At 42.8% G+C, this 27965-nt stretch overlaps 1 protein-coding gene and 1 long non-coding RNA gene across 2 annotated transcripts in view; one reads left to right on the plus strand and one right to left on the minus strand.

Annotated features, from left to right (window-relative positions):
- LOC127006117 (neuroligin-2-like) overlaps positions 1-27965 on the plus strand; it is a 53696-nt gene that overhangs the window by 23299 nt on the left and 2432 nt on the right. Inside the window, exons 3-8 of the mRNA XM_050875629.1 lie at positions 1747-1940; positions 5866-5962; positions 10507-10667; positions 12795-13001; positions 13274-13428; positions 21456-21574. Of these exons, the coding sequence (XP_050731586.1) occupies positions 1747-1940; positions 5866-5962; positions 10507-10667; positions 12795-13001; positions 13274-13428; positions 21456-21574 (933 nt within the window). The remainder of the gene's footprint in view (positions 1-1746; positions 1941-5865; positions 5963-10506; positions 10668-12794; positions 13002-13273; positions 13429-21455; positions 21575-27965) is intronic.
- Positions 7009-8573, minus strand: LOC127006119 (uncharacterized). The gene is made up of 2 exons (XR_007759084.1): positions 7466-8573; positions 7009-7387 (listed from the first exon to the last, which is right to left on the minus strand). It is a non-coding gene; the product is annotated as an uncharacterized LOC127006119 (long non-coding RNA).

A 27965-nucleotide genomic window follows, 5' to 3' on the forward strand; every position in this document is an offset into this window, starting at 1 on the left:
AGAAAAGTATGCAAGCATGGAGTATGGCTGCCACGAGCGCACGCACGCCCCCCCACCACCACCAACACACACACACACACACACACACACACACACACACACACACACACACACACACACACACACACACACACACACACATTGGGACAGTAACTCATCGCTAAGAATAAGACTGAGGTTCGGTCCTTATTCAGGCTGAAAGTTTTTTTCTGTGGACGAGTTGCCGATCATAAGTCCAGCACATGATCAGATCGTTCGTGAGTTACACACTCACACACGATGGCACGGATTCCTTTGCCCGCTTCAATAGCATTCATGTGAAACCTGTGACAGGAAGAACTTTGGTGAATGTCACAGCTGTAAAAAAAAAATAATAATAATAAATATCTAAACAAAATTCAGGAAGAGAAGTCAATCCTGTGCAGCTTATAAATCCAAAAATTTTACGAATAAAAAAAGATCAAATTTATTTATTTATTTTAGTATGACAAGTGAATGCATAAGGATACTTCTTGCCAATACATATACTCATTAGGTTTGGGTTACAACAGCTGAAGGAGGTACTTACAATGGAACGCTCCCTCTTCACTCCCAATTTTTTGATTCGGCGGTTGTCACATGGATGATGTGGTGTGGCGGGGGTAGGGTCATCAGGGTGGTGGTGATGGTGGGGATAGTAATAGTCGGTGTCGTCGTAGTAGTAGTAGTAGTAGTTTTTCTTTTCTTTTACAGCACAGGAGACAGTGCAAGGGCTTAAAAAATAATAATAATGAAAGAAAAGTAGTAGTAGTAGTAGTAGAGGAAGAAGAGTGGATATATGCAAGAGGAATATATGCATCTTATCTGAGCTAATTTTACTCGAAAATATAATTATATGCGTATAAATCTGCATGTTATTATGAACAATAACACACACACACACACACACACACACACACACACACACACACACACACACACCGCCAATTTAAAAATGATGAATTGATAAATCAGTGACGGAGAGGAAACCACAAAAATCCCCGGTCAATCTCTTATAATGTGATGACGCATCTATTGACATTCGACTTTCCACACATCCATTTTTACGACATTTGCATCATTAAAAGATTAAATGCCCAAAGTTCCTGCGCTCGCAGGATAGTTTTCATTTAAGACGAGTCACGTATATGCAGTCCTTGTAATTATCATAACTTTCTTTCAAGCATGAAATATAGATTTTAACGTTTAGAGTTGTCACTGATTTTTATGTAAAACGAGCGTGTTTATGTAAATCACCAAGGCCTGATCTCGAGCTGGACTCCTCATCGCCAGCAAGTACCCTCCCGATTAGGCCAAGGCTCATTATAGTCGATTTCTGGGTATTGCTGGGACCTTTCCACACTACACATCAAATTCCCCTTTCACACAAGGCTACACAAGTATATATTTTGATATTTTGATTACCAGCTACCAGACGGCCCATACATACCAGCTCGATAGAATTACTCGTTTACTCTCCTCACCATCCATAAATCTATGTAACGTCCATTCAATATCCAATCGTGTTGCTATCCACTACATATCTACTTGCTTTGATCCACTCATCCACTACATTACTTATTATTTTCTATCTCGTTCCTGAGCCTAATTTCACTCAGTTAATACAACTTGTAATAACAAACCATGACCAACAAACCGCCAGCCTAGGCAAGAGATTATAATTATTTCACCCTTTGACACATCCCTTGCTCCTTGATGTTCGTGCAGGGGCGGGACTGTTCAAACGGGCCATCCTCATGTCGGGGTCGGCGCTGAGTCCTTGGGCGGCCGTTCAGGAGCCTGTGTACTACGCTGTGCAGGCCGCCCGCCAGCTGGGATGCACCGTGCCCGAGAACCTCTACCGACACTACGAGGCGCTGCTGCACTGCCTCAGGGACAGAACCTTCGACCAGATCCTGCAGGTGAGAGAGTATGTAGTGTAGTAGTAGTAGTAGTAGTAGTAGTAGTAGTAGTAGGTATAGTAGTAGTAGTAGTAAGTATAGTAGTAGTAGTAGTAGTAGTAGTAGTAGTAGTAGTAGTAGTAGTAGTAAGTATAGTAGTAGTAGTAGTAGTAGTAGTAGTAGTAGTTGTTGTTGTTGATGCTGTTGTTGTTGCTGTGGTGGTGGTGGTGGAGGCGATGTTAAATATTACGAGTAGTATTAATAGACGTAGTGGTGTTGGTGGGCGTAGTAGTAGTAGTAGCAATAGTAGTTCAGTTCAGTATTCTTTATTCACATAAATCTGTACATTAGATTGGAAAAGTATATAAAAGATATTCAAATGTATAAGAAAATGTAGATATAGACAGTATTTTACTTGATTCGGGGAGGCACTCTATATCCCATATATCATATTTCTCTGATGAAAACAATATTTTGCCTAATATAACATTGTTCATTCTGTATATTTTCCCAAGAGTTACCAATTACATTACAATTCGTGTTGTATTTGTACATTAAGTACCTGACATTATTCCTTAAGACAGAGTGTTTCCCATATCGGCCCATAGATCCGATTGTACGAATTACAGTGTTGTTTGATGACAGTATTTGTTTTATAAATTAATGGATCGTTAGCGAACGGCAAGTCTGGAGGCCTTACGTAAACTATGTACCAGAGTAGGCTTCAATGGGTGGTCCATGGCACCTTCCACACCCGCCTCACTGCAAGCCTCCACGCTCGGTACCCTGCCTCCACGCTGCCATCACACAAGTTAAAGTTTCAAAGCTGACTGCTATAAAAAAAATTAGAACAATATATAAAAAAAAAATCCTCATATGGAACAGTCCACCTTTAAAACGAGATAAAACAAAATTATAGTGCCCATAAAAAATCTGTTACACACTTAGAGGTTTCACATTTAAAAATATTCCCACTTAAAAAAAATCCAAGATGTATAATTTCACCTAAAACCTCAATTGTTTAACCATTGATTTTAACGTTCGTAATATTACTCGAGGGTAAAACCGTATTCATTGGTACCATTGTGATCATAGTAAGATACCTCTTCCCTCACCATGGCTGTACACATAGTGGCAAATGTTCCCTTTTTAAACTCATATTGAAGCACACTAGTCGATAGCTTACTACTTTCCCTTCTCAAAATGATATGGTCTAACACTTTACTAATTAAGCTACTAAGAGTAATTGCCCTGAGATTTTCAATTTTATTTACATTTGCCAAGCGACCCTTAGGAAGAGGCACCATGGTCCCCACCAACATATGAGGAGAGAAGCCGTGCCTCAGCCTGGACGAAAAGGGCACAGACAGGTGACCACACAAAGCATCACCAGCGTGTACTAAGTGATCAAATGTCAGGTCCCATCCCCCTTCACCTTTCCCGGGTCTAACTTTATGCAGTGCCTGACGCACCTTATCTGGAGTAATTGCCAACATTCTATCGTCACTCTGAATCGCTTGTTGTTGACTCAATATAGCACCATTAATTGTCGACATTAAGGTATCCATTTCATGTGTACCATATGATATACTGTTGTAAAGCTCGTCTTAAATATATCTGCAATTTCCATAGACCTCGGCAATCCATCGACAATATTGGGCATATTATTCTTTTCCCCAGCCCACTGACAGTTCCCCAAAACTCTCTTTTAGTGACACCAGTCCGTAAACTCTTCACTAATTTCTTTGATTTTATTACCTCTTCGTTGCGCATGACCATCTTCCGTGCTGTATGGTATTGTGCACGCGTTGTGCGGCGGATATTAGCAATGTGTCACTCCTCAGGACGCCCATTGTCTTGCCACAACCTGTGCCAGAACAGTGCTGTGCGGAAATTATCCCCCACATAGTCATTCCAACCCGCCACAACCATTCGGTAGTAATTCATCACCCGCCTTAATCAATGCTTCGACGATATTGTCATAAAAGGCAGTAATACTGTCTTCATGCTTTGTACAAACATGATCTGCAAAATATAACATCTTCAGGTAATGGTATGTTAAGTAAGTATACATTGAGTATTTCATTATAGTTGGATATATCTTCAGTAGTAGCTTTGTCTCACGATAAGCGCTTCGTAACATTAGGTTCGTCAATCTTCACACTGTAGGAAATCGAAAAATCTCAAACACAATGCAGAGATATATGATCTGAAGGATTGCTAGCAGAGTCTATGCACTTATACATCTGAAGCATGTCAGATATCAAGAAGTGATATATTAAGGTTTTAACATTATTCATCTTGCTGCAATATGTATAACCGACTGTAGATAAAACATCATTAACACAACTAAAAAGTCCATAATCATTTATAAAATCTAAAAGGGCATACGTCTGAGGGGTGTTTCGACTAAAATCTCCATTAAAATCGTCACCTATTATAAAATCAGCATCACTACCAAAACATAAAATAGCAATATACTTTAAAATACTTACAAACTCAAACACATTATGATCATATCATGTCTTTGGTCGTCGCACGACATGTAAACACATACCACTTTGGCTGTTATTTCTCCCAATTGTACCGTGACAGCACACAATCGTTTAGATTCATAGGGCACGGGTGCGACAAGGTGATGCGTGTTACCATTCCACAGAATAGCAGCCTCGCACCAGCCGCCCCTCCTCCATGGCACTGACCCCATGCACAGCCACGCCAGAACCCAACCCATAACCAATCAAGCTGGCTCATATATAAAATATGCTCCTGAATAAAAGAAAATCACACTGGTTATACAATTCACCCTTCCTTATATCATCGGCATGTTCGTAATTAAATTAAATATGTCAATTTGTTTTCTGTCATTTTCATTCGTCACAGAACTAACTTCCATTTCTCCACTTTTCGATACAAACGCCTTAAGGCCAAACATCTGTCGATAGAACTTAATCTTGTTTCCAACACAAACTGAACTGATAATTTGTATGATTTAAAAGTAGCAAGTTAATTTGAAACTAGATGCAACTCAAAATCTGGAATCCATTTACCTCTCATGTTATCTTTCATCAAGTAATCATCAGTAGTACTTACAATTCGTGAGAGGAAACAGTCCCTCCTCGGCAGGGGCGCCCCTTTTAAAAGATCGGTGGGCGAACTGCCCTGCACACGTCGCCTGCTGCCATTCCTGGGATTCTCCCCGAATCGACGACTTGCGGCTCAATTCTCAAGTTGTCGTGGGTTTAAGTTGGGCTTGACAGGCTTACCGTTACGTCCCACTTGAACCCACCCATTATTGTTTGTATCAGCACCACCACTTTTTAACGTCAGCGATGCCTGGCATCTCCCCCATCGCCTCCTGCAATATGATCACTACGTGCAGGTGATAGAGCATCATTGCCTCCACAGCGAGTCACAAAGTTCCGAAGTAGTAGTAGTAGTAGTAGTAGTAGTAGCAGTAGTAGTAGTAGTAGTAGTAGTAGTAGTAGTAGTTGTAGTAGTAGTACTAATAATAGTAGCAGTAAATATATTATAGAACCCCTCACCCAAGCTGGGTACCATATAGACCTGCTAGTGTTATTAGAGAGCACTCACAACTCTTACCGACAAGCCGCCATGGCGTAGGATTGAACACCTAACCTCTTTGTCTAGACTCTAGAGCCAAGCAGCATATAATACCCACTGAGCCACACGTTCCCTTGTATAAAAGTATAAGGAGGTATACATCGTACGAGTAGCAACTATATTATCCACAGTATTGGTGGTGGTGGTAGTAGTAGTGGTAGTAATAGCAGGTTGTTTTAATATGAGGTGGCTACTGTTGTTATTGCGATGCCAACTATAATTCACCAACGGTGCAGAAGCAAAGTTAATAATATTATCTCTCTCTCTCTCTCTCTCTCTCTCTCTCTCTCTCTCTCTCTCTCTCTCTCTCTCTCTCTCTCAGGTGGACTTAGAAACGCCGCAATTTTTATCGTCCGTTGGCCCCAGCGTGGACGGCGTCACTATCCGGCCAGACTGGAAGGATCAGCTTGAGAAGATGGGTGAGTGAGTCTTTGCGTCCTAAACCTTCGTAGCTGACACACGCACCCTTTGTTTTTCCCCTAAATACCCAGTCTTGCTTCTCCCAACAACCCCTGCTATTCTCCCCTACCGACTCCCGATCTCCCACCTCCCTACACCTCTGGCCTTTCCAGCCTTTGCATTCTTAACCTTGATTCCCTTTTGTTAACTTCATTGGATTACGCAGTGGTGATACAACTGTAGCACAAATTTTCAAACTCGATAGGGTAAAAAACAAAGAGTTTGAGGTGAGTATAAGACAATTACCAACATTAAAGGTTTATACCACTTTTTCCTTATCAGTATTTGCAGAAATTATAGAATCCAGTTTAGAAGAAGACATTTAAGGCCCTTGGATGCATAATGTACCAACTGCCATTTCTTAAAGACCGAGAAAAACGCGCTCAAAGTTTGGCGACTTTTAAATGTACATATCTTTGAAAGTAAAACAGATATTGCTCATATTTATTTTTCTTTGGTTGGTACTACGTCTCGCTACCATTTCCGATTATGCACATTCTTTTATTAACAGTATTTTCTTTTTAAATAATGATGAGCTGACACTGACTCGGAACTAAAAAATACATCCCCCAGAGTTTGATTACTCCTAAAACACGAAAATTTCTTGAACTAAGATAGATATTGCACTTATTTTTCTTACCAAAGTTCTGTGCTGTAATGTCCTATCACATGCGTGACAATAATTACATTGAAAACGATTTTTTTTATTAAAGTGTGCGTAATCCAATGAAGTTAACAAAAGGGAATCAAGGTTAAGAATGTGTTTTTAGTAAAGTTACATAGGATTGAGCAACAACTGATTCTAATCAAGGGGAATAATGTGTTTCAAAGGGGAATAATGTGTTTCAGTGTTATTATGGTATAGCATTTAGAAAGAGTTTGGGTCAGCATTGGCTGCAAGTTAGCCCGCGCCAAGAAGGCTAGATGGTACAGGTAACTCTCGATTTACGCGAGTTTGGTTTACGCGTTTTTGAAATAACGCGGGGTCCAAAATCCCAAAAAAACATTTATTTACACGTTTTTTCCACTTATACGCGATATTTTATGGAGTGGCCACCAGATGTCTCACGCAACTGGACTCACATAGCGCCGCGGCCACACAGCAGAGCTCAGTTCTTCCCGCGCGCCACTTGAACAACAATACAGTACCCACGCTGCCACGCTACTCAACAATAGGGGTGGGCAGTTACCGGTACTAACGGTACTAGCTATATGGTACAGTACCGGTACCAGACTGCTCGGTACCGGTACCAATACTAGCTAGCCACTCATGGTGTCCCTCATTTCTTCCTCACACGAGTGAGGCTGAGACTGAGTGCCTGAGTGGATATCTCGGTGATATGGATATTCTCTCTCTCTCTCTCTCTCTCTCTCTCTCTCTCTCTCTCTCTCTCTCTCTCTCTCTCTCTCTCTCTCTCTCTCTCTCTCTCTCTCTCTCTCTCTCTCTCTCTCTCTCTCTCCACTGAATGAAGTGAATAAGCATATTATTCCCACCATCACTCGTAGGTTATGACAGAGAACTAGGCAAGACACAATTCACACGTTTCTGGTGACACGCGCCATGCAGCTGTTTGTTGTATGGGTGTGGTTGTGTGGTTTGTAAACAATGCAAATGGCGGCCTGGCTGGTATTGCGCGAAATATCTCCTCGTACAAGACTCATGATGTACAGTTTCTGATATCATATTTACCCCATTATTCTCACTAATATTAATAATTAATAATGAACACATGGGTATTTTTTTCCAATATGATTTTTTATGTAGCTTGTACTGCTCCGTAGTCATACAATCTTAAGCCACCTGTGACATCAAGATCAAGATCATACAAATGGCGCCCGACGGAAAAACGGGATAACAGCAAGGCATGGGGAATCCTCCATCGATTTCAATTTTGTATAGTAGTTATTAGATCGCCCTGTATTCTATGGTAACATATTATAAGACAGCTACGGACTATGAAGGATTATATACAATGATAAAGGAAAGTTTGCCGTTGTTATTGGATAAGACAAAAAACAGACCACTAAAAACACCCCAAAAAAGAAAAAAATTATTAAAAATTTGTACATTCGGCGTACAAGGCGCAGGGCTAAACTTTCAGGCATTTTTTTGAGAAAAAGGTGTGCGCTATACGCTGAAAAATACGGTATTTATTTTTCGACAGAAACCTACCTCTTGTTTGATTTACATTGTTTTTGATTTACGCGACCTCTCCAAGAACGCAATACTCGCGTAAATCGAGAGTTACCTGTACCTTCTGCAGCCAATGTCAACGTGCAGTAGCAGGCGAGAGCGCATTAAGGAAAAAAGTTACCTACACTCTTCGGGAATTTCGACCCTATTGTGATATGCATTTTGTACATCGGACTCACTATCGAGATAGAGGGATGTTTGAGGAAGACAGTGATATACTTAACAACATTTTGGGTAAAATGGCGTTTGGTATCTTATGCATCTAAGGGCCTCATTTGTTCTCGTGATTAAAGCAATGTCGCTTTTTTCTTGTGCTCGAGGCTCTATGGGATTCACTCCTCCTCCTCTCAGTATTTGACCACCATTCATGATGATATTTGAAATCTTGATCCCTTTTTCTTCCTCGAGGGTTCTCAGCCGGTTCTTCAGGTAATCTCCCTGCTCCATAAAGTTACAAACTAACAAACTAGCCCGCCACTCCTTGCACCAGTGTTTCATCAGTCATGCCATCCCTAACACTAAAGTAACGTGGGTAGTGGCCGCTCTCATGAGACCAAGTACAACGTTCTTTATTTTTGCATCAATAAAGCACAGTCAAAACTGCGAGTCTGGGAGTGGCCTTGCCTGTCCTAGTCCATGCTAGGTTTAGTCTCACTGACCTGCAATAATTTGACTGCTCCCTGCTAAGACCCTTAGCCATGAAAAGGAAAGACGAGTCTAAAATAAATAATAACAGGTTATTAGAGAACTTCCTAGAACTAGTACGATGCAGCGACATAACAGTATTAAGACAATCCTTTCGTTTTCTTTTATGTAAAATCTGAAATAACTATCATATTTAGGAGAGCTATATGAACGAGAACAATTTTCTTATTATAAATCAGACGCTATAATTTCTGCAAATATTGATCAGTAAAAATTAGTATAAACATTAAATATTAGTCACTGCCCTGTGGTCACTAAAATTAATATTTTTTTTACCCTATCTAGTTTGGATAATCAAGTTATTGTATAGAGAAACCTTCCCAGCCAACAGCCAGAAGCATTCTTACTGATCCAACCAAAAGCCTAGGCCCGAGGGGGATCCAGCTTAAGTACTACAGCACCTGTTCCTCCAGAATATGAGCTGCCTGTTTGTTCAGCTCGTCTCTTCACGGCCCTCCTCTATATACATGTACTACCTCTGCACTTCTACTTGTTTTTTCCTTGAACTCCTAGGATAATGTCTGGTGTGTCAGAGAAACGCCAGTCCTCGTCGGCAGACCGACTTGGTCGGCTCGGCTGACGCCAGCCGATAGAGTCGGTCTGTGGGCACCTTGCTACGGGCCGCCATTGGCAGAGGCCCGTGCTCCCTCCTATTAGGAGAGAGTAAACCTTTAACAACAACATGGTGTGGAGGAGGGAAGAGGGGTAAACTAACTTTTATTTCGGAGATTTTTTTCATTCCAGATTACACTGAACTCATCTTAGGATATGTCAACGATGATGATAGTGATAATTACTTTGTTTTTCCTGTAAAGCCCCGTCCACACTAATAGGTAATGCCCGCGGACACAAGCGACCGGTTTGCCCGTTTACGGGCTTACCACGTGTGCCCGCTGGCAAACGAGTAAAATGCCCGTGTTGTTGGTTGAGCGATTTCACCAGGCACTGGCTGGTAGTATGTCGCTGCCAGACACAGGAGGAAAGTTTTTTTCTCACTTTGTTCATTTTCTTTTTCACACACAGCAACAATTTTTTGCGCTCTTGAACTGTTTCCATAGATGTAAAAAAAAAAAAAAAAGATTACGCTACACAGTTCTAGCATTTTGCGGTCCTTCCTGCTACTCATAATAGTATTATTGTCGTACCGCATACGGCCTTACCGAGAGACCCTGCCCGCCCTGACTGCCTGGCTTTGACTAGGCCAGACACTGCCCGCGCCCGCGAATATTTCCCAGTGAAGGCAGATCTCGTCGGGCAGTGCCCGATCCTATGAACGGTGCCTTATTAGATAAACGTATATTACAGTGATATAAATAAATGATTCATAGTTGCAGTGGTGGCGGTAATTTGTAGTATCTATGCAGTCTTTTGGTAACGTTTCACATGCCAGGGTCTCCTAATTTTTCCTTGGCTTGACAAATGATGATAATGTGATTATTGTGATGGTGATGATGGTGGTTTCTCTAAGACTATAAGCAGTGATAATAGTTATAACAAGTATACCTCTGGTATCCCTGTAACGGGAATAACAGCAACAACAATAATCGTGTTGGATGGCGAGATGTCTTTCATCAATATAGTCTTTGTTGTTGCCTCGCGTGCCAGGGTCTGAGGGACGCACACCCGTGGACCTGCTGATGGGCGTCACCACCACCGACGTTCTGGAGGTGTTCAGCGACGCCGAGATCCAACACGGCTTCGAAGCAGACCACCGGGACCGTCTTCTCAGGACCTTCGTCACCAACAACTACAGATACCACCTACAGGTATGCCGAGGGGACGTCTGTAAATGGACCGTATTGGCTATACAGGCAGCGCCACGCGTGGCCACTCAGTGAATGTCAAAGCAGTACTTTTCATAGAACACAAATTATGTATTAGAGTGCGTCCGAGGCTGCCTCCAGGATACAAGGCCTTGGTGCCGCCACCGCTCCAAGCCAACGACAGCACACACTTTACTCCTACCCGATTTCCTGACTCTACTATTTGACATGGAGAAAAACTGAAATCGGGTAGGAGTGAAGTGTGTGCAATCATCGGCTTGAGGCGACGGCGGCATCATGGCCGTGTATCCCTGAGACAGCCTCAGACGCACTCTAGCCTATAACTTGAACTCTATGGAAAATTCAGCTTGGAGTTGAATGGCCACATGTGGTGCTGCCTGTATAGCCAATACGGTCGAACGCTGACACTGCCCGCTCCATTTTTCATGTGTGTGTGTGTTCTCTCCTCAGTCCTTTTATGTTCCCTCTAGTTTGTCTTTATATGTTGTCGTGGGTGTAATTAACTCATTCAAGCTGTGTGTGTGTGTGTGTGTGTGTGTGTGTGTGTGTGTGTGTGTGTGTGTGTGTGTGTGTGTGTGTGTGTGTGTGTGTGTGTGTGTGTAGTTTTTCTACTTGTACTTTCCTTTGTCTGTTTGTACGTGACTGCCCAGTTGATGGTTTTATTTGCTTTCAGTGTCTGTCTACGTTCCTTTGCGTGCCATTGATAAGCCGATAGCTTTTATTGGTTTACTTTCTCTGTATTTCCGTCCATGTCATTAACCAGCTTGCTATTTTTTTATTATTTTCAATTTCTGTATACTATGCGTTTCAGTTGGTGCCGCCAAATTATTGTGTAGGATGTCTGTTTGCTGTTTTCGTACATTATTTAGCAATTTGACTGATTTCCTGATGTGATCACCTAAGCTTTACTAACTACTTGATTCCTTTCATATTCCTAGTTTTCTAGGTTCCCGCAAGTCATGTATCATTCGATTTTTTTTTTCAAGTTTCCGTGTAATGCGTTTTCTTATTTGCCATTAATTAAACAACTGATAGCTTTATTGTTTACTGCTATCGTATATGTCCCGTGGGCACAACTAATAACAGTTTGCATAGTTTCTGCTCCCGTATATTTCTCAAAAGTGCCATTATCTACTTTATAACATGTTCTGTATGTGTATACTTTTGTGTACTAATTACTGATAAATAGTTTTATTGCTTTAAATTTCCGCACGAGTTGTCGTTCGTGATATTATCGAAAACTAGTTTTATTAATTTCTGTATCTGTATGGGTCGCCTTACGTGTCGCTAACCAATTGATGGTATTAGTTTTCAGTTTCCATATATGTATCCTTGTACCTACGTGCCACATCAATCAATGGACATTATTATTACGGTATTAGTCACTTCCGTATACGCGTTCCCACCTTTGCCGTTGAAAAGGACTGTGTGTTCCATACATGGTTGAATATCTTTTTCTTTCCTTCTCCCACTCGCGTTCCCTCAAGTGGGAGAAAGAAGGATTATACTCATTGCCTTCAGGACCTATTGCGTTAAACCTTTCCATCAAAACTTTGGTCTTTTCTTCTTATCCATCTCATTTAATACGGTGGGGCCTAACGAACCTCCGCCAAGCTCATTCTTTATAATTACGGGCGAAGATTAAATATAGTGGCTCCCTTCCACCCCCAGCCAGGGGTCTCGGGGTTCAGAAGCGGCCGCGTCGTGCCTCCGCCAGTTGATTAATATTCCCCAGCCCTTAGCGTCCCGGCGGCGGTCCTTCTCAAGCCTGGCGTCACGGCCTTTTCCCTCTGGATTATGAGAGCCATGGGAGTAATGTGGGGCAGGGGTAGTGTGTGTGTGTGTGTGTGTGTGTGTGTGTGTGTGTGTGATTTTTCTCCTCAAGGTCTGATCATGTGATGGACTCGTCATAGCCACCCAGTACCCTCCTGAAGAGAGCTTTGGAGCTTGTTAGGCGCGCGCGCGCGTGTGTGTGTGTGTGTGTGTGTGTGTGTGTGTGTGTGTGTGTGTGTGTGTGAGAGAGCATGCGTGCGTGCTCGTGAATGTGTGGGTGTACTCTGTCCCGCTGTCTTGTAATCTGTAACAAGTCCCTGTCTCCGTGCGCCGCAGGAGATCGTGCTGGCCATCACGGCAGAGTACACAGACTGGGCCCGCCCCGTCCAGCACCCTGTGCACATCCGAGACCTGACGGCAGAGGCGTTGCACGACGCCGCCTACGTTGCTCCCGTCACCGTGGCCGCCAACCAGCTGTCCAGTACCACCAGGACCACCTTCCTGTATGTGCTAGATCATCGCCCTGACGAGCCCGACCCTGAGGTGAGAAAACTCTGCAGTCTTTATAAATATATGCTAGTCCTGCCACACAAAAAGTATCTACTTAAATAACGGCGAGGAGAGTAACAACAAAAACATTAACTATAATACCATTTAAGTCTCACTATCAATACTACTATAACTAAAATTTGTCAATCAAACATCAACACAGGCAGTAAACGTACCGAAAACTGAGCAATTACTAGCCTATCTCTATCTTCGCCTCGATGTATCTTGTTAAGGTGATCAACAAACACACTTGCACTTTACCTCAGACTGGTCCCGAGGTCTCTCTCAACGAGTTGCTATACGTGTTCGGGGCACCGCTAGGTGATGTGGGTCCCCTTGCGGCGCCTGCCAATTACAGCAAGACAGAGGTTAGCCTAAGCGAGGCCGTCATCACCATGTGGACTAACTTCATCAAGACTGGGTGAGTGCACATCTTGAGAACACTTGTGGTTGAAGGTGCTATGCCTATATTTTGTGGTAATATCTGACACGCTTGTATTTTTTTTTTTTTTTACTCAAAGGCGTGTTGGTGCTGTTTTTTAACTAAAAATCTGATTAGAAGGCTAGGTCTCTATTACGTATGTTAAAATGAGCAGAGACGATTGAGGTGGTTCGGGCATGTGGAGAGGATGACCGAAGGGAAGTAGAGTGATGAGGTAATTTGGTGGAGGTGTATAAAAACAAGACTTGGAAGAAAATAGTAGTAAGAGTAGCCAAAAGAGAGGTCAATTTCGGGGGATTATTGTGTCTCACAATTGCAACTGCAGAGAGCAGTGCAAGTAAGTCCATGGCGGCAGCTTTTACAGCTGCCCTTGCATTCTCCCTTCCAGCCACACTTGGTCAACTGCTGACAACATGCTGCTATTGGTGGGAGCGTCGTCTAGACAACTTTCCATGTGCCTTCCTTTTGAGTCCACCCCCAATCGGCAGGGTTGTCACTGTCTGGCTCCTGAACTGTTGCCTGAGCCCATATTATTCCTGCCTGGTAGGCAGCACGCTTTGCATGTTCCCTCAAGGCAGCACGTGATAGTGGAATGGCATTATTGGGCTTTTGCTTGCGAGCAAACAGCTCGAGTCTTGCTTCATCAATACTTGTAGCTGAATTGGTCCTGTCATACAGCACTATGACGAAACGCTCCAGGTTCTGGAGGTCATTGTCAAACACTTTACTTGGAGTCTGACTGAGTGTGACAAAGGTTTCGGTCACTTCATTACACACGTCCCAGGTGAGCCATGGAGATTTCTTGCCTTTGTCTCGAAAGGCAGAAACAACATAACATCTAGTACACGATGGAAGTAGAGGATCCCGCATGTCTTCTGTGGACCGATTGCCGAAACTATGTCATAAACAGGTATCCATCTAGTGGTAGGTCCTTTTGTCCGAAGAAGACCCACATCTTTTGGAGACCAAATGCCAGAAGGGATGGCAGGACAGACACTGCTATGACAAGCACATCAGTGTCATTGGCCTTGATAACAAGGGACTGACTTCCATTGAGAGCTGCGTCTCGGGCATGTAAGAAGAGTCGGGTTTCAGTTTCTTCATGGCTGCATGGGGAGATGGCATCAAGGAATTTGCTGCTGGAGTTGGTGATAGCAAGATTCCCCTTTGTAGCTATCACCAGGTTCTTGATTGTCTCGGCTCTGCAGACCTTGTCAAAAAGGAATTCAAACAACTCGGTCTTGTTGCTGTCGTCCCTGAGAAACCCTTTCCAGTTGACTGGGGTTTTGCTTGTTGCCAAGACTCGTCTTCTGACCTAATCTCTGCTTTCAGGCTGTCCGTCTTGTAAACATCAAAGACTATGTAATTTGTATTTTGCCCCATATAATTCCAGCTTTGGGATAAGATCTTCTTGCACAGATACATCAAAGGTCTTTGATGACTTGGGAGGGAAGGCGTTGATGAGTGCTGATCTGTCAATGATGATTGCATCAGCCTCAGGTTCTGTCACAGGCATGGTGACTTGTTTCTGGAGAATTTCTGCCAGTTGAGACTTCTGTGTGGTGTGTTGCTGGCCATATCACTCAGTGAGGCTGGTGCCGACTGGTTCTCATGCCTAAAGAACTCTTTGAGGTTATCTTCCCGGTTCCGGCATGAGATGAAGAGTCGAGAAAATAGTTGAGTCAACTTTTAGGACATTCTCCTTGGTGGTCCTGGCAACATGTTGAGACTTAAAGAAGGATATTTTGTTCTTCCTGAGTGATGCGTAGAAAGCATTATCCTCTCCACTGTACAAGCTCTCCTTGAAAGATATAAATTGTTCCTGGCCTCTCTGATAGTGGGTCTTTAGCAGCTCGTCATGGCTGGATCAGCAACATTCTTTGTGTCGAGGACAAGGTCACTTGACCCCTGGAATGGGTTGCCCATCTCAGTGATCACTGAAGTGAGAGATTTCGCCTTCTCCAGGAAGGTCTTCTGGGCACATGAGGTCTGCTCATGATACCGGCTGCTAGATGCTGCATCCTTCATGCCTGACACAATCTCATATCCAGTGATAAGACGACTTACTTCTGGCCCAGCCACCATCCAGCGACGCGGCTTTCCAGGATCTTCTGCGAGTCCAGTGGCTCCTCAGTCTCCTTTTATGGCCGCGTTATTTTGTTCGTGAGCTTTGTCTATGGCCATCCCAGAAAACTCCTTTGTTGACTTGTGCACAACAAAGTTGCCTTCGTGCAATTCCTTAGCTGCTTCTGGGTGGCGCTTCTCAAGGGACATCATGTCCATCAGATGCTTTAAAACATATAAAATGGCACCAATGTCATGAGAATAGTAAACTACATCCAAATTAATGGCCAGAATTGCATTTTTTACAGGTCCTGATGGCGGCCATCTTGAAAAATGGTGGCCATCTTGGATTTTCAAGTGGCAAATCGGCTAAAATTAAAAGGTATTCAAATCTCTACCACTGTGCCAAATTTAGTGTTTGTATCACCATTTGCACGATTCGGAGGTATTTTTGGCTGTTATCCACTCAGATATAGAGAACAAGGAGAACAAGGCCAAGACCTGCAACTTTGTATGTAGCCTTCGAAATAAGTGGAGAGATAGATTAATGCAAATGTTTATAATTCTTATTTAAAAGTCACCTAGTGATGAGGAACATTATGTATCTTCAGTGGGAAATGTTTTTGTGCTGCTTGGAGGAGGCACATGTATGTGCTCATGCGTGCGTTACGAACATAAACGAAAAAAAAAAATAGAGAAAGTTGTCAGCAATACAACGTGTTCCATACATCCTCCACTATACCCGTACCCACAAAGGCTTTATCTGACAAGGCTTTCTTCACGCCACGACGTATTCCTCCCCTGCGAGGCGAGGCGCTGCATTGTTAAACAGAGTGCACAGTGTCAAGAGCTCCTCGTTCGATCAGGCGCCACCAGCCTCCGCTCGGATAGTATATCTCGACTTTTTTCCTCGTTCCTTAAGAAAAGATTCCCCATCAGAATGTTTCGAGATACAGCACTCGAACTGTGTCATCTTGTGCTGCATGTTTCTTTATTTCCTTCCTTAAAGACATGAAATTTATGAAATGCGGTACTTTTATAAGTCCTGTATAAATAGTGTAACAAGTTCACAATTTCTTCTTATAGAAGAACACATTTCTTCAGTGTAATTTTGGGAGTAAGAAACTGAGAATTTTACTTACGAAAAGAACATACTAAGTGTGCGTTCGTCCCTATAACTAATAATATTTAGCTATACTACTGATTGAAGCATTATCTATTTCATGCAGATTTCATCTGTGCATACCAACAAATCAACGGTTATTATTATTATTATTATAATAAAAGTAGTAATGATAAAAATAGATGATAAATTCATTACGTTTTGTTGGTAAACTATTCCAGGACAACCAATCATATAATAAGCATAAGCATCTGACAAATAATTCGAGTCCTTGGAAATGGGGGATTCAATGACGACGGAGCGAGGCTAAAAGTATGTCTACAGAAGAATAGTGAATTTCCATCATAATGTGAAGGAGTCGTCACCCATACAAGTCCTGGGAAGAATATTTCTGAGAACATCAGGCGAGTGAGATGCTCCAGCCGGCAGCAGCTAGTAGAGGCTGATAGAAGATGAAGTCTGAGAGGGCTTTTAAGATCATGGAGAAGGGGAAACTAATCTTCACAACAGTGAATAAATGTTCTCAATTCTCGTTTTTAATATTGTTTTTATGTCGGACTTTATCAAGTTCAGTCTCCATTTTAAATATAAAGTCCTTACAGATCTATAAATCGTTACGCTCAATCTTTGCTTGTATATGCTTATAGGAACAAAGTTTCTGCACTTAGTTAATTTTGCCATAATGGATAGCGTGGCGCCTGTTACAGATATTGTACAGTCTTCAAGCTTTATTAGACGGTCAGTCATATCATCACGTCTAGCAGTGACTAACATAGAACAAATCTTGATCTCCTTGCAGAAACAGTTCCATGCCCCAGCGCCCTAGGAAATGTTTATGTTCTCACCCGCCACAAAAGTAATGTTTTAAGATGGTCTAATTTATAATTTTTGGATCACAAACTGAACCACATAAAAAAACTGCAGGTGGGCATATTGAGCTTGAAAAGATAAGATAATTAACTTATGCGTAAAATGCAAATATTAACTGAGCGATTTTTTTCCAGAAAAATACAAACCGTAAAATCAGTCCACAGAAGTCACTCCTGTCCCACCCTCTGAAACTCCATCTCGTACCGCCTTGAAGACCCCAGGTTGAGAACCCCTTCTCTATAACGGCTACAAACCAGCACTTCCGTTTTCCATTGATCTCATGTTCAGTCCTCTGAAGTTCCGTTTACCTGTCCAGACACTCCATTCCTAAAGTCACGCCATCAAAGAGATCACTTCCTCTGATGCCACATCAAAACGCAAGGGAGTGGACAGCGTGCCGTCTCCTGTGCGCAACGTCTTCTATCACCAAACCTCGTCGTGGCTTCTTATAAATACCGATATCGTAGATAGCACTTGCATGTTGCTGCAGACGAAGGTTGATACTGAATTTTGCTAGCAATAAACTTGATACGAGTTGCGTATAACGCTCGCATGCACCCCAGGATTATGCAAATTTTTGCTAGCTGTCTTGCACTTTGCAAATGGAATGTGGACTACGGTAGTTGGTAAATATACCATATCACTCAAACGAACTTTAAAAATATCGAAGCGTTATTGAAAAGTCAGAAACAAGTTATGGGCATACATTTCAAAGTAGTCAAAACAAGTTTCTAAGTAGAATATTTAATGTATATAAAACAAAATCATTTTACTGAACTCGCGCGTCCTTTGCGTCTTTGTGGAACGCTGTCGTGAGTTTCGACAGGGTCTGCGCTAAGCCCATGTCGATCTCTAAAAGGCTTTTGACTCACTGAATCGTGAGGCACTTGGTGTACATTCTGCTGGTCAGTGGGAGTTCTGCAAGAATTATTGACCTGATGAAAGGGCTTTACTCTGGAACTGAGAGTACTGTGAAGTGTGGGGGAGGCGTTTCCGGCTTCTTACCTGTTAATTCAGAGGTGAGGCAGGGGTGCGTCTTTGTTCCATCACTTTTCAACATTTGCATGGACTGGGTATTAGACAAAGTTGTTGATTAAAATAACTGCAGAGCATCTGTTGGCGACATCAAGGTCACTGATTATGTTTTTGCTGATGATGCTGTACTTCTCGCGGAATCGCAGGTGGTCCTGGTGTTGGCTCTGGAAGTGCAGCATGAGGAGGTGAAGTCTGTGGGACAAAGTCTCCTGGGCAAAAACCAAGGTCCAGTCGTTTGGAGGCTTGCTGGATGACACAGTTCAGTCTGTCCATGCGTGTGGTGAGGATGTCGAGGTCACCAAAAGTTTCACAACCTTAATAGTCCAGTGCATGGCAATGGTGGGTCTTACCAGGAAGTTACTCGACGGATTGATTGGCCTGGCCCAAGGTGTTATGGACTCACTCAAAACGAGTATATGGCGTTGTCGATATCTATGCAGTCGGACAAAGATTCGAATCTGTAAGTCACTTGTGCTCCCTATTTTACTGTATGGCTGAGACAGTGACACTGAATAGTGACTTTGAGAGGCGTGGCGATGCCTCTGGCACCAAGTGCTTTCGCAGGATCATGGGATATCTCTGAAATTACTTTGTGTCGAACCAACGATTACTTCCGTGAAACTTAATCAAGACCTGTTGTCAGCTTTGCACGTCCGGCTATATATGGGCATGTGGCACGCTTCTCGGAGTTTGATCCTACTCAAAGGATTGTTTCTGTACCAGACAACACTGGATGAAGGAGACCAAGGGGACGCCCACGTAACTCATGAATGGGACAAGTCGATCCATCCTGCCGGGAAGGACTTAAGATGGATAGGGCGGCTGCGTGGGAGCTTGCTCGGGTAGACCGTCGGAAGTATAGGAGGCGAATGAGTGAAGCGACGCGTTAAGCGACGCGTGAAGCGACGCTTCCCGATTTTTTTTATAGCAAAGAAACAGTTCAAGGGCTTAAAAAAAAAAGAAAACAATGAAATAAAAGCCAGCTACTCACTGCTCCTAAAAATATTAGAGAGGAGTGGCCGAAAGAGAAATCAATTTCGGGAGGAGAGGTGTCCTGATTTTGAGGCATTGAAGAACTCATGTCTGAGGTTAAGCGTTCTGCAGCCTCCAGTCTGGAGTCATGTAATTCCTGATGAGAGGGTCTTCTATTTAAAGACGTTGAATAATGCAGAGTGGAGTCGTCAGCGTATGAGTGGATAGGACAGTTTGTGCTGGAAAGAAGATCATTGATGAATAACAGGAAGAGAGTGGGTGATAGGACAGAGCCCTGTGGAATACCACTGTTGATAGGTAAAGAATAGGATAGTTAGAACTTACACGTGAGTATTATCTATGTAGTTAAATCTCCACGACACATGCTTGTTCCTGTCAGTTTGCCCACTTTTTTATTTTATTCTTCAGCTATATTTATAGTTGAAGGTCCTATAATTATAGTTGAAGGGTCTGAAAAAGCAGTGAGCAAACTGAGGGGAAATAGCATGTATCGTGGAGATTCAACTTTAATCAGGTAATATTCACACACGAGTCCAGTAAAATTTTGTTTATTATAATTAAATAATAATAATAATAAAAATAGTAGTAGTCCTTGCTGATGTTGTTGCAGTGTTATCAAACTTATGTCTATCGGCAAACAGAGGCAGTGTGGATATTGAATGTGAAAGAAATAAACATATCCTGCCCTGACCAATGGTGCAAGAGGTACTGTATTTCATCACTAAACAGGACAGGACATCGCTACTTCTTTTAAATTCAACATCCATGCTGCCTCTGCCTGTCGATAGACATACTCGTAAGTTTGATATTGCAACAAAAAAAGCAAGAACTACTAATCTAATCTTCCGCTACTACTACTACTACTACCATAACTACTAATGCTACACCTACTGTTATTACTACCTTCCTTAAACAACTACTACTCCTAATACTAATACAACTAACACCATAACAATAACTGCTAATTTTACTACTACTACTGTCATTTTTGTACTTTCACAATAGGCGTACCTAACAATCACCAAATGGGGGGATACAAACTTGGCGGAGGGACTTTTTTGGCAGCCATAGCCGGTAACGGGCTAAAAAGTAGCCTATCCAGATACGCCTATCTAGATATTTTGTTTTTATTTATCAATGATCCACGAGACATCTTAGAGTTAAATCAAAGTATGTGCTTATCATTGTATTCATTCAAACACACACCGGTAATATTTATGTGGTGTCTGATTCAATGATCGGCTTCATAATGAAGTCTGACAGCAATGTGTGTGTGTGTGTGTGTGTGTGTGTGTGTGGGGGGGGGGGGGGATTACTTGACGCTCTAATGGTTTTGATATCTTTCCTCGAATGCAAGACTGATACACTCAGAACAGGTACTCAACAAATATTGTAATGTAAATAGATTTTTTATAAAGTTACCCCCCCTCAAGTGTGTGTGTGTGTGTCCCCCTCGCTTCTCTCTCTCTCTCTCTCTCTCTCACTTGTGATACAGTTGATGGTAGATAGCACCGATACTTTTAATTTCTATAATCAATGGTGCAGGACTACAATTTTAGATGTTATTTAGTTTATTATATTTACATTAAATTCTCTCTCTCTCCCTCTTCTTAAGGCTCGCGATACTTAATCTCTCGTAATTTGGGGTTTGCAATGATATTTTATGTGATTTTTAGTGACGAGGACTTCCTTGATCTACAAAACGATTCAGCATCCACAAAGATAACTTTCCCGATACAAACGGACTACTGACTGGAATAAGAGATTATAGATCAACGAGCGCATCAGCCATATTTTGGGTATTACTACTACTACTACTACTACTACTACTACCACCACCACCACCACCACTATTACTTCTACTACCACCACTATTGCAATATTATTTTCTCATCAGTTTTCCCCCTTTTAACATGCCTAGAAATCCGAACGAGAGTGGTGTGGGCTGGGCAGGACCAGCGGCCAGCCGGGAGACCCATCGCTACAGGAGTCCTGAATGGCCGCTGTATGATGCCGTCTACAAGAGGTACCTCGACCTTGGTGAGTGTTGCACGGCCTATGGGAGGAATACCTCAGAGAGATCACCTGCCCAAACTTTTCACGATAAAGGAAACTATACAGAATTGCTTGTTTGTTGTATAAAGAGTATATATGTTGTATATAGGTAGATAATAAGCAGCCTAGTCGGGTCAATTGTAAATAGTATGAAAATCTCAAGGTAGAGAACCGTAAATCATGGGCCTCATTAATTCTTCCGTGTTTCTGTGGTCTATATCGATCTCAAAAAGTATTAGATTCAAATCTTCATAAGGCATTATCTTCTCTGGCTCCGAGGCCACGCGCTGCTTAGCATACGACCCCGAAATTACTACCTCAATGATCGCTTCATAATGAAGTCTGACAGCAATGTGACGGATTCCCTTGGTTCAGTGGAACTTATGGAAAGTTTGTATTTAACATTGTATTTAACAACTTACTAAATGTAGGACAGTGGGAGTGACTTAAAAAATCTTAGGAATGATAATATAAAGAATCCCAATAATTATAAACAAGAATAATAATATAGGCCTATAATAATATATAGGCCTATAAATAATACTATCGAAAATCGGGTTGAGTACACCCAGCCAGGACTCGAACCACAGCCGTTGCACTCGCCGCCACCCCGCTGTACGGAGATATGAAAGTGAGATACTCACCCTGCATCTCACCCAACCTCACCTCGACAGGGTTGAGGCTGGGTGAGATGCCGGGTGGCGGAGAGCGCCACGCCTGTAATTCGAGTCATGGATGGGTATACTCATTAATAATAATAATAGTAGTAGTAGTAGTAGTAGTAATAGTAATAGTAATAGTAATAGTAATAATAATAATAATAATAATAATAATAATAATAATAATAATAATAATAATAATAATAATAATAATAATAATAATAAACTGAATAATAATGATAATAAACTGAATAATAATGATAACTAAGCTTTGTGAATAATATTGATTACGAGAGAGAGAGAGAGAGAGAGAGAGAGAGAGAGAGAGAGAGAGAGAGAGAGAGAGAGAGAGAGAGAGAGAGAGAGAGAGAGAGAGAGAGAGAGCAATGTCATGGTGGTTAATCAAGGATGTCGGTTCTCCTTGCAACATGTATTGTAGTACATCCGCTCTCCTTGCAACATGTATTGTAGTACAAAGTAGTGTCTGGGAGCGGAGGTCAGCATGTGAGTTTATGGTGAGTGCCTGGCTCCCACTAAAGCAAGGCGGGAATGCTCAGGGTGAGTGCGTGGCTCCCACTAAATCAAGGCGGAATACTCAGGAAGGCACGGGGGCTACACACATCGCCCATAGAGAGAACACACACACACACACACACACACACACACACACACACACACACACACACACACACACACACACCAGAATATAGCTCGGCCACCATCGGCATGTGTCCTCATATCCAGTTATATAAAATTCAATGAGGAACACTCGAGACAAAACGTACAAAATACAATAATTGCCGACTGTGGTAGCTGCACACAAAAGAAGGATAATAGCAATGAGAATAGCACACCAACTTCTGCCGGTAGGAAGAGGCCGTAGTGTCATGTGGAGGAGTAGTGGATCCAGAGGTAAAAGTAAAAGGCTGACCGGGTCAAGAATAAGGCATCTTTGATGTAACTTATTAAGTACCTATAAACTTAGGAAACAATTTGCATTAGCGGTCAGGTACACGCTTCATCATGGAATCTCATAAGTTCTGTTCCATTATCACTGAGAAATACACGAGGAGTCGTGTGGAGGTTTGAGGCAAGCGCATGAGCGACTGTTGCAGACTTGCTACGCAATGGCGCTAAGACCCCAAAATGACTAAAATGATAACGCAGACAAGGACACATGAAAACCTTGAATACTGCAAGGGAGATCAGTGCCAACAACATCAAGAGGTCCATTTGGTAGCGGATATACCAAAATTGAAGCAGTCTTTGTAGGATCCTTGGTTTGCGTATAGGACAGGCGCTGTGCAACATGTTCAGCGTCAAGTCTTATCGTGGATGACCAGCATGCGGAGTGTCCTGCAAAAGCTGCAGGACAGTCTAAACCAGAACACTAGGAATGACGACCTGAATAACCTCTCTCCCATTAATGACCACTGTACGACAAAGAATGCCATCCTGTAGGGAAAAGGGCAGAAGTATATTAGGCAATGTATAGTCGTCGCCTGACTCAAGGGCGTAGACGACTTTAGACCACAACGCGTCATGGCGTTGGACCGTTTGAAGTTCATCAAGCGAGAAGTTCTGAATCTGAGAAACTGAAGCGACAGGAATATGTCGAAACAAAGCGTCAGCGACTGTGTTGGCTTTAATCGAGAGAACTTTATCACTGGGTTGAACTGTTGGATGGTGAGGTTTTTGCCATAAAAAAAAAGTCGTAACTGATGTGTGATCAGTGTAAACTGTTCCTGAATAATTGAAAATAATACCCTTGAAATGTTTGAGAGCCCAGACAAGGGCCGTATGCTCAAAACTCTCCCTTATAATTTAGTAAAGGGTTTTACTGCAACGGTCAGCTCAAGTGAGTTCCGTGAGGCCAACGCACGAAGAGTCGTCTTCCTCCTTTGGCCTATTGTTGGCCAAGTGTCTGGGAGACAAAATAGTCATGCCAGCCGCAGACGCTCCAGGCAAGGATTCAGCTTATCCATTACTTGCATGTGATGGGTTAGACAACCCATCACATGCAAGTAATGGATAAGCTGATGCATCTAAACAGGACAAAACATTCTTGGTTGAAACTGGAAATGAAAACCAGTTGACGGTATTGTTTTTGGCGGCATCTCATAACTTGCTTCACCAGTTACCACATGTCGCCAAAGCAGATGGTTCATCCCTTCATTCATTCACCATTTATTCCTTCCCTCCTTCCATTTCCTCCCTCCCTCCCTCTTTCCCTTCCTTACCTCTTTTCTTCTCTCCTTCCTTCCAAAGCAGATGGTTCCTTCATTCATCATTTATTCCTTCTTTCCCTTCTTTCTTTCCTGCTTCCCATCTTCAACTCCCTTGAATCCTTCCCTCACACTTTAACCCCTCCCTCTTCCTCCCTTGCTTTCATCATTCCTTCCTCCCATCACCTCCCTTGCTCAATAGCGTTTCACTGGCAACATCTGGCATCTTCAAGGCCACTGGTTGCTGCCCTCCCTCGCCTCAGAAGCTTAATATATCGGAGATTTTTTATGCCACCTTAAAATTATTTTGGAAAGTGGTTAGCAAAAGAAAGAATGCTTAATATATATTATGTCTCCCTTTTGTTAGATAAAATAGATAAAGGCTGGAGCCGACCACCCATTAAATTTGAAGCCTTCCAAAGCGATTGGAGGGAATCGTTCTCGTTTGAACACCGCTCCTCAGCGGTCTGAGGGCCGTTAAGGGAAGAGTTGGGTCAATCGGGTCAAAAATTGTGAGGAAACTTTTGGCTTTCCAGCATACGGCCCCGGCTAGGGCTTCAAGATGAGTCACTTAGTATCTCGAGTCAGGATCAGTAAGAACGCGACTAGCGTAATTAATGACATGTGGACGTTGTCCATCTATAGTCTGCAAAAGAACAGCACCAGTACCAAAAGAAGAAGCGTCTATACACACAGTAAAAGGCAAGCTGTAGTCAGGAAACGCTAGGATCGCGGCATGTGTCAGAGCATGCTTGAGAGTATCAAAGCTCTGTTGATGAGCGTCTTTCCACGTGAAGGGAATATTCTTCTTTAAAAGACGCGTTAGAGGCGATGTGATAGATTCAAAGATTTTGACAAAGGCTCTGTAATAACCACCAAAGAGCAAACATGGTCAGTAAATTTGGGTGTTGGTGGGGCAGTGATCTTAGAATTAAGATTGTGAATACCGTCTTTATCGACATAGTGACCAAAAAATTTAATACGAGACCTAAGAAAGTTCCACTTAAAAAAAAAAAAAAACGGCTTGTCGTGCCCAGCTTCAGAAACTCTATTGAAAACAAAATTTCTGCAGATAAGTGGCAATGTCTTTAGAGACGATGAGAAGGTCATTAAGGTAAGCAAGCGAGAGGTGTTGAGGATGTGTGGCAGAGCTGCGAGGCTGACCCGCACCGGCCGACACCCCACCGGCCAGTTTCAAATGGGATTATTATACTTAAACACTGGTTAATATGCAAAATACAAATTAATAAAATTAGATTGCACTATTAAGTACTGAATATAATTCAAATATCACTAAGACATCATTAATCGTTGCAAATATACTTACAGAAATGCAAAGTCTTATAGTCGAAGACGATCACTATGCCCGCGTTCAAAGCCGCCTGAGGCCCACCTTAAGTGACGTGTACAAGCTGACGGTCGAGGAAATTTCCTTGTCTTTGTCAGCTGTTTTTCACAGCCTGTGTTCGATCACCTCAACAAAGAATTAATAATCAGATTCTCGAAAATTTTACTGCAATCAAGAATATTTATTTATTTCATTTTATTTATTATTTTCACATTTTTCCTCTATTTGTAAGATCCCAAACACGTGACATGGCGCCCTCCTTGATGGCGCTCCCTAACACATGGCGCCCCGGGCGACTGCCCGAGTTGCCGGTACCTTCAGCAGGCCCTGTCCCGGATCTAGGGATTAACGAGTGCGGGAAAGGGCGCGGCACATACCCTGTCAGGAGTCGTTCTCCATTCGTCCAGCAATTGAGCAGCATTGTTGCCGGGCACCAGTCGGGCAGAAATCGTCTTCCGAAAATAAAAACGTTAAATTCAAATCTCAAGATTGATCGTCGCCGATCGTTCGGATACCGGGAAGCTGTCGGGCAGGCATCGTTATGGTTGTGCAGTTTCCGTCCAGCATTCGGGCAATACTTGTTCAAGAGTCGGATGGGTTAAAGTGCACTAGTTTCCAACGATACCAGAACGAACCAGGATCGTGGCGCTTTCGTCCCAAGATCCCGTATATGTGAATAGGGTTTAAGGCAAGGCGGGAATGCCCGGGAAAGCGAGAAGCCCGGGAGGGTACGGGGACTACAGTTCGTGCCCGTAGGAAATCTACATAAATATATACACCATATTACCAATCTATATTCGAGAAATTTCCAGTGGATGCCGATGCACCGATTGATAAAACATCACCCTCTTTTGATTAGGTTAAAGAGAATGTGGCACGGATGACGGGTGTTATCAGTGCGAAGGTGCGGCCATGATCCGTGAGATGCATTCAGTCTTGACTGCCGTATGGCAACCTGGTACCATTCCTTCTGACTGGAAAAGGAGGCTGTAAGGACTGGCATAGCTACGGCAATATTATCCTCATCAGTAGCCCAAGCAATGTGGTCACCCATCTATTGCTCAAGCAGATTCGTTAGCAACTGCTGCGCAGAGACTAACCCAGTCTGTGCTCACACCTATTAGTTGACAACTGATCGTGTACTAACGCTTCATCTACTGTTGGGGCGTCGATACGAGTTTGGACCGTTGCAACTTACGCCGATCATTAGAAGGCATTTGATTCAGTGCATCGTGAGACAACCTGGGTTCTCCTGCATCTCAGTGGGATTCTGTCTGAAAGGTTGGTCTATTGACTGAACTGTACTCTCGGACGGAAAGCGTTTTGACGTGTGTGTTTATGTGTGGTCCAACTTCTTTCCTGTGAACACAGGAGAATGGCAAGGACCATGATGCAGTAATCCTGGTTCCGTTGATGGCTCTAGAGCAGGCACGAGGAGGCAAAGCCATTGAAACTAGGGTCTTCTTGGCTATAACCAGGTACAAGGGTTTGTAGGCTTGCTAGATAGAACAATGCAGTCTTTTTATATGTAATGAGGACCTGTAGAGGTCCTGGAAAGTTTCAGATATCTTGATAGCGTAGTACAGAACAACTGCCGGTTACGTCAAGACGTTTTACGGTAGACTTCCATGGTCCTTGATGTTATGGACTTGAACTTTAGTATTTTGCGATACCGATACTCGTGCAGGACAATGATTTGGATCTTAAAAGTCGCTTGTGCTCAATAGTTATGAAATACTAAATAAATTATTTAAGGAGGGAAATAGACGCCTTTGGTAGAATCGTGGGGGTTCCACTGGGATAACTGTCAAATCGGAAATTACTGTTACTGAATCGAACCCTATTACACAAGCTGTCTGTGAACCCTAGCTCCGACTAGGGACATGTCGGATGCTACACCTAAGTCAACCCTGTCCGCCGGGTTGTATCTGTGAGAGAAAGCCAAGAGAGGGCCCAAAAAACTTGTCTCTTAAGCAAGCTGAAGAATCTTGCCGTGATATTTATTCACTTGGGACGGGAAAGGGGTCTGCATTAAAACTTGCTGGAGGGGAACCTCGATAATGGTAAGTTGGGCGAGACAACGTGTACCTCTGTGTATGCTCACTTTGACTGATTAATTGAAATTATCAGACCAAGAAAAGTCA

The sequence above is a fragment of the Eriocheir sinensis genome, chromosome 32 (assembly GCF_024679095.1).
Source record: "Eriocheir sinensis breed Jianghai 21 chromosome 32, ASM2467909v1, whole genome shotgun sequence".
In the NCBI taxonomy this organism is placed as follows: Eukaryota; Metazoa; Arthropoda; class Malacostraca; order Decapoda; family Varunidae; genus Eriocheir; species Eriocheir sinensis.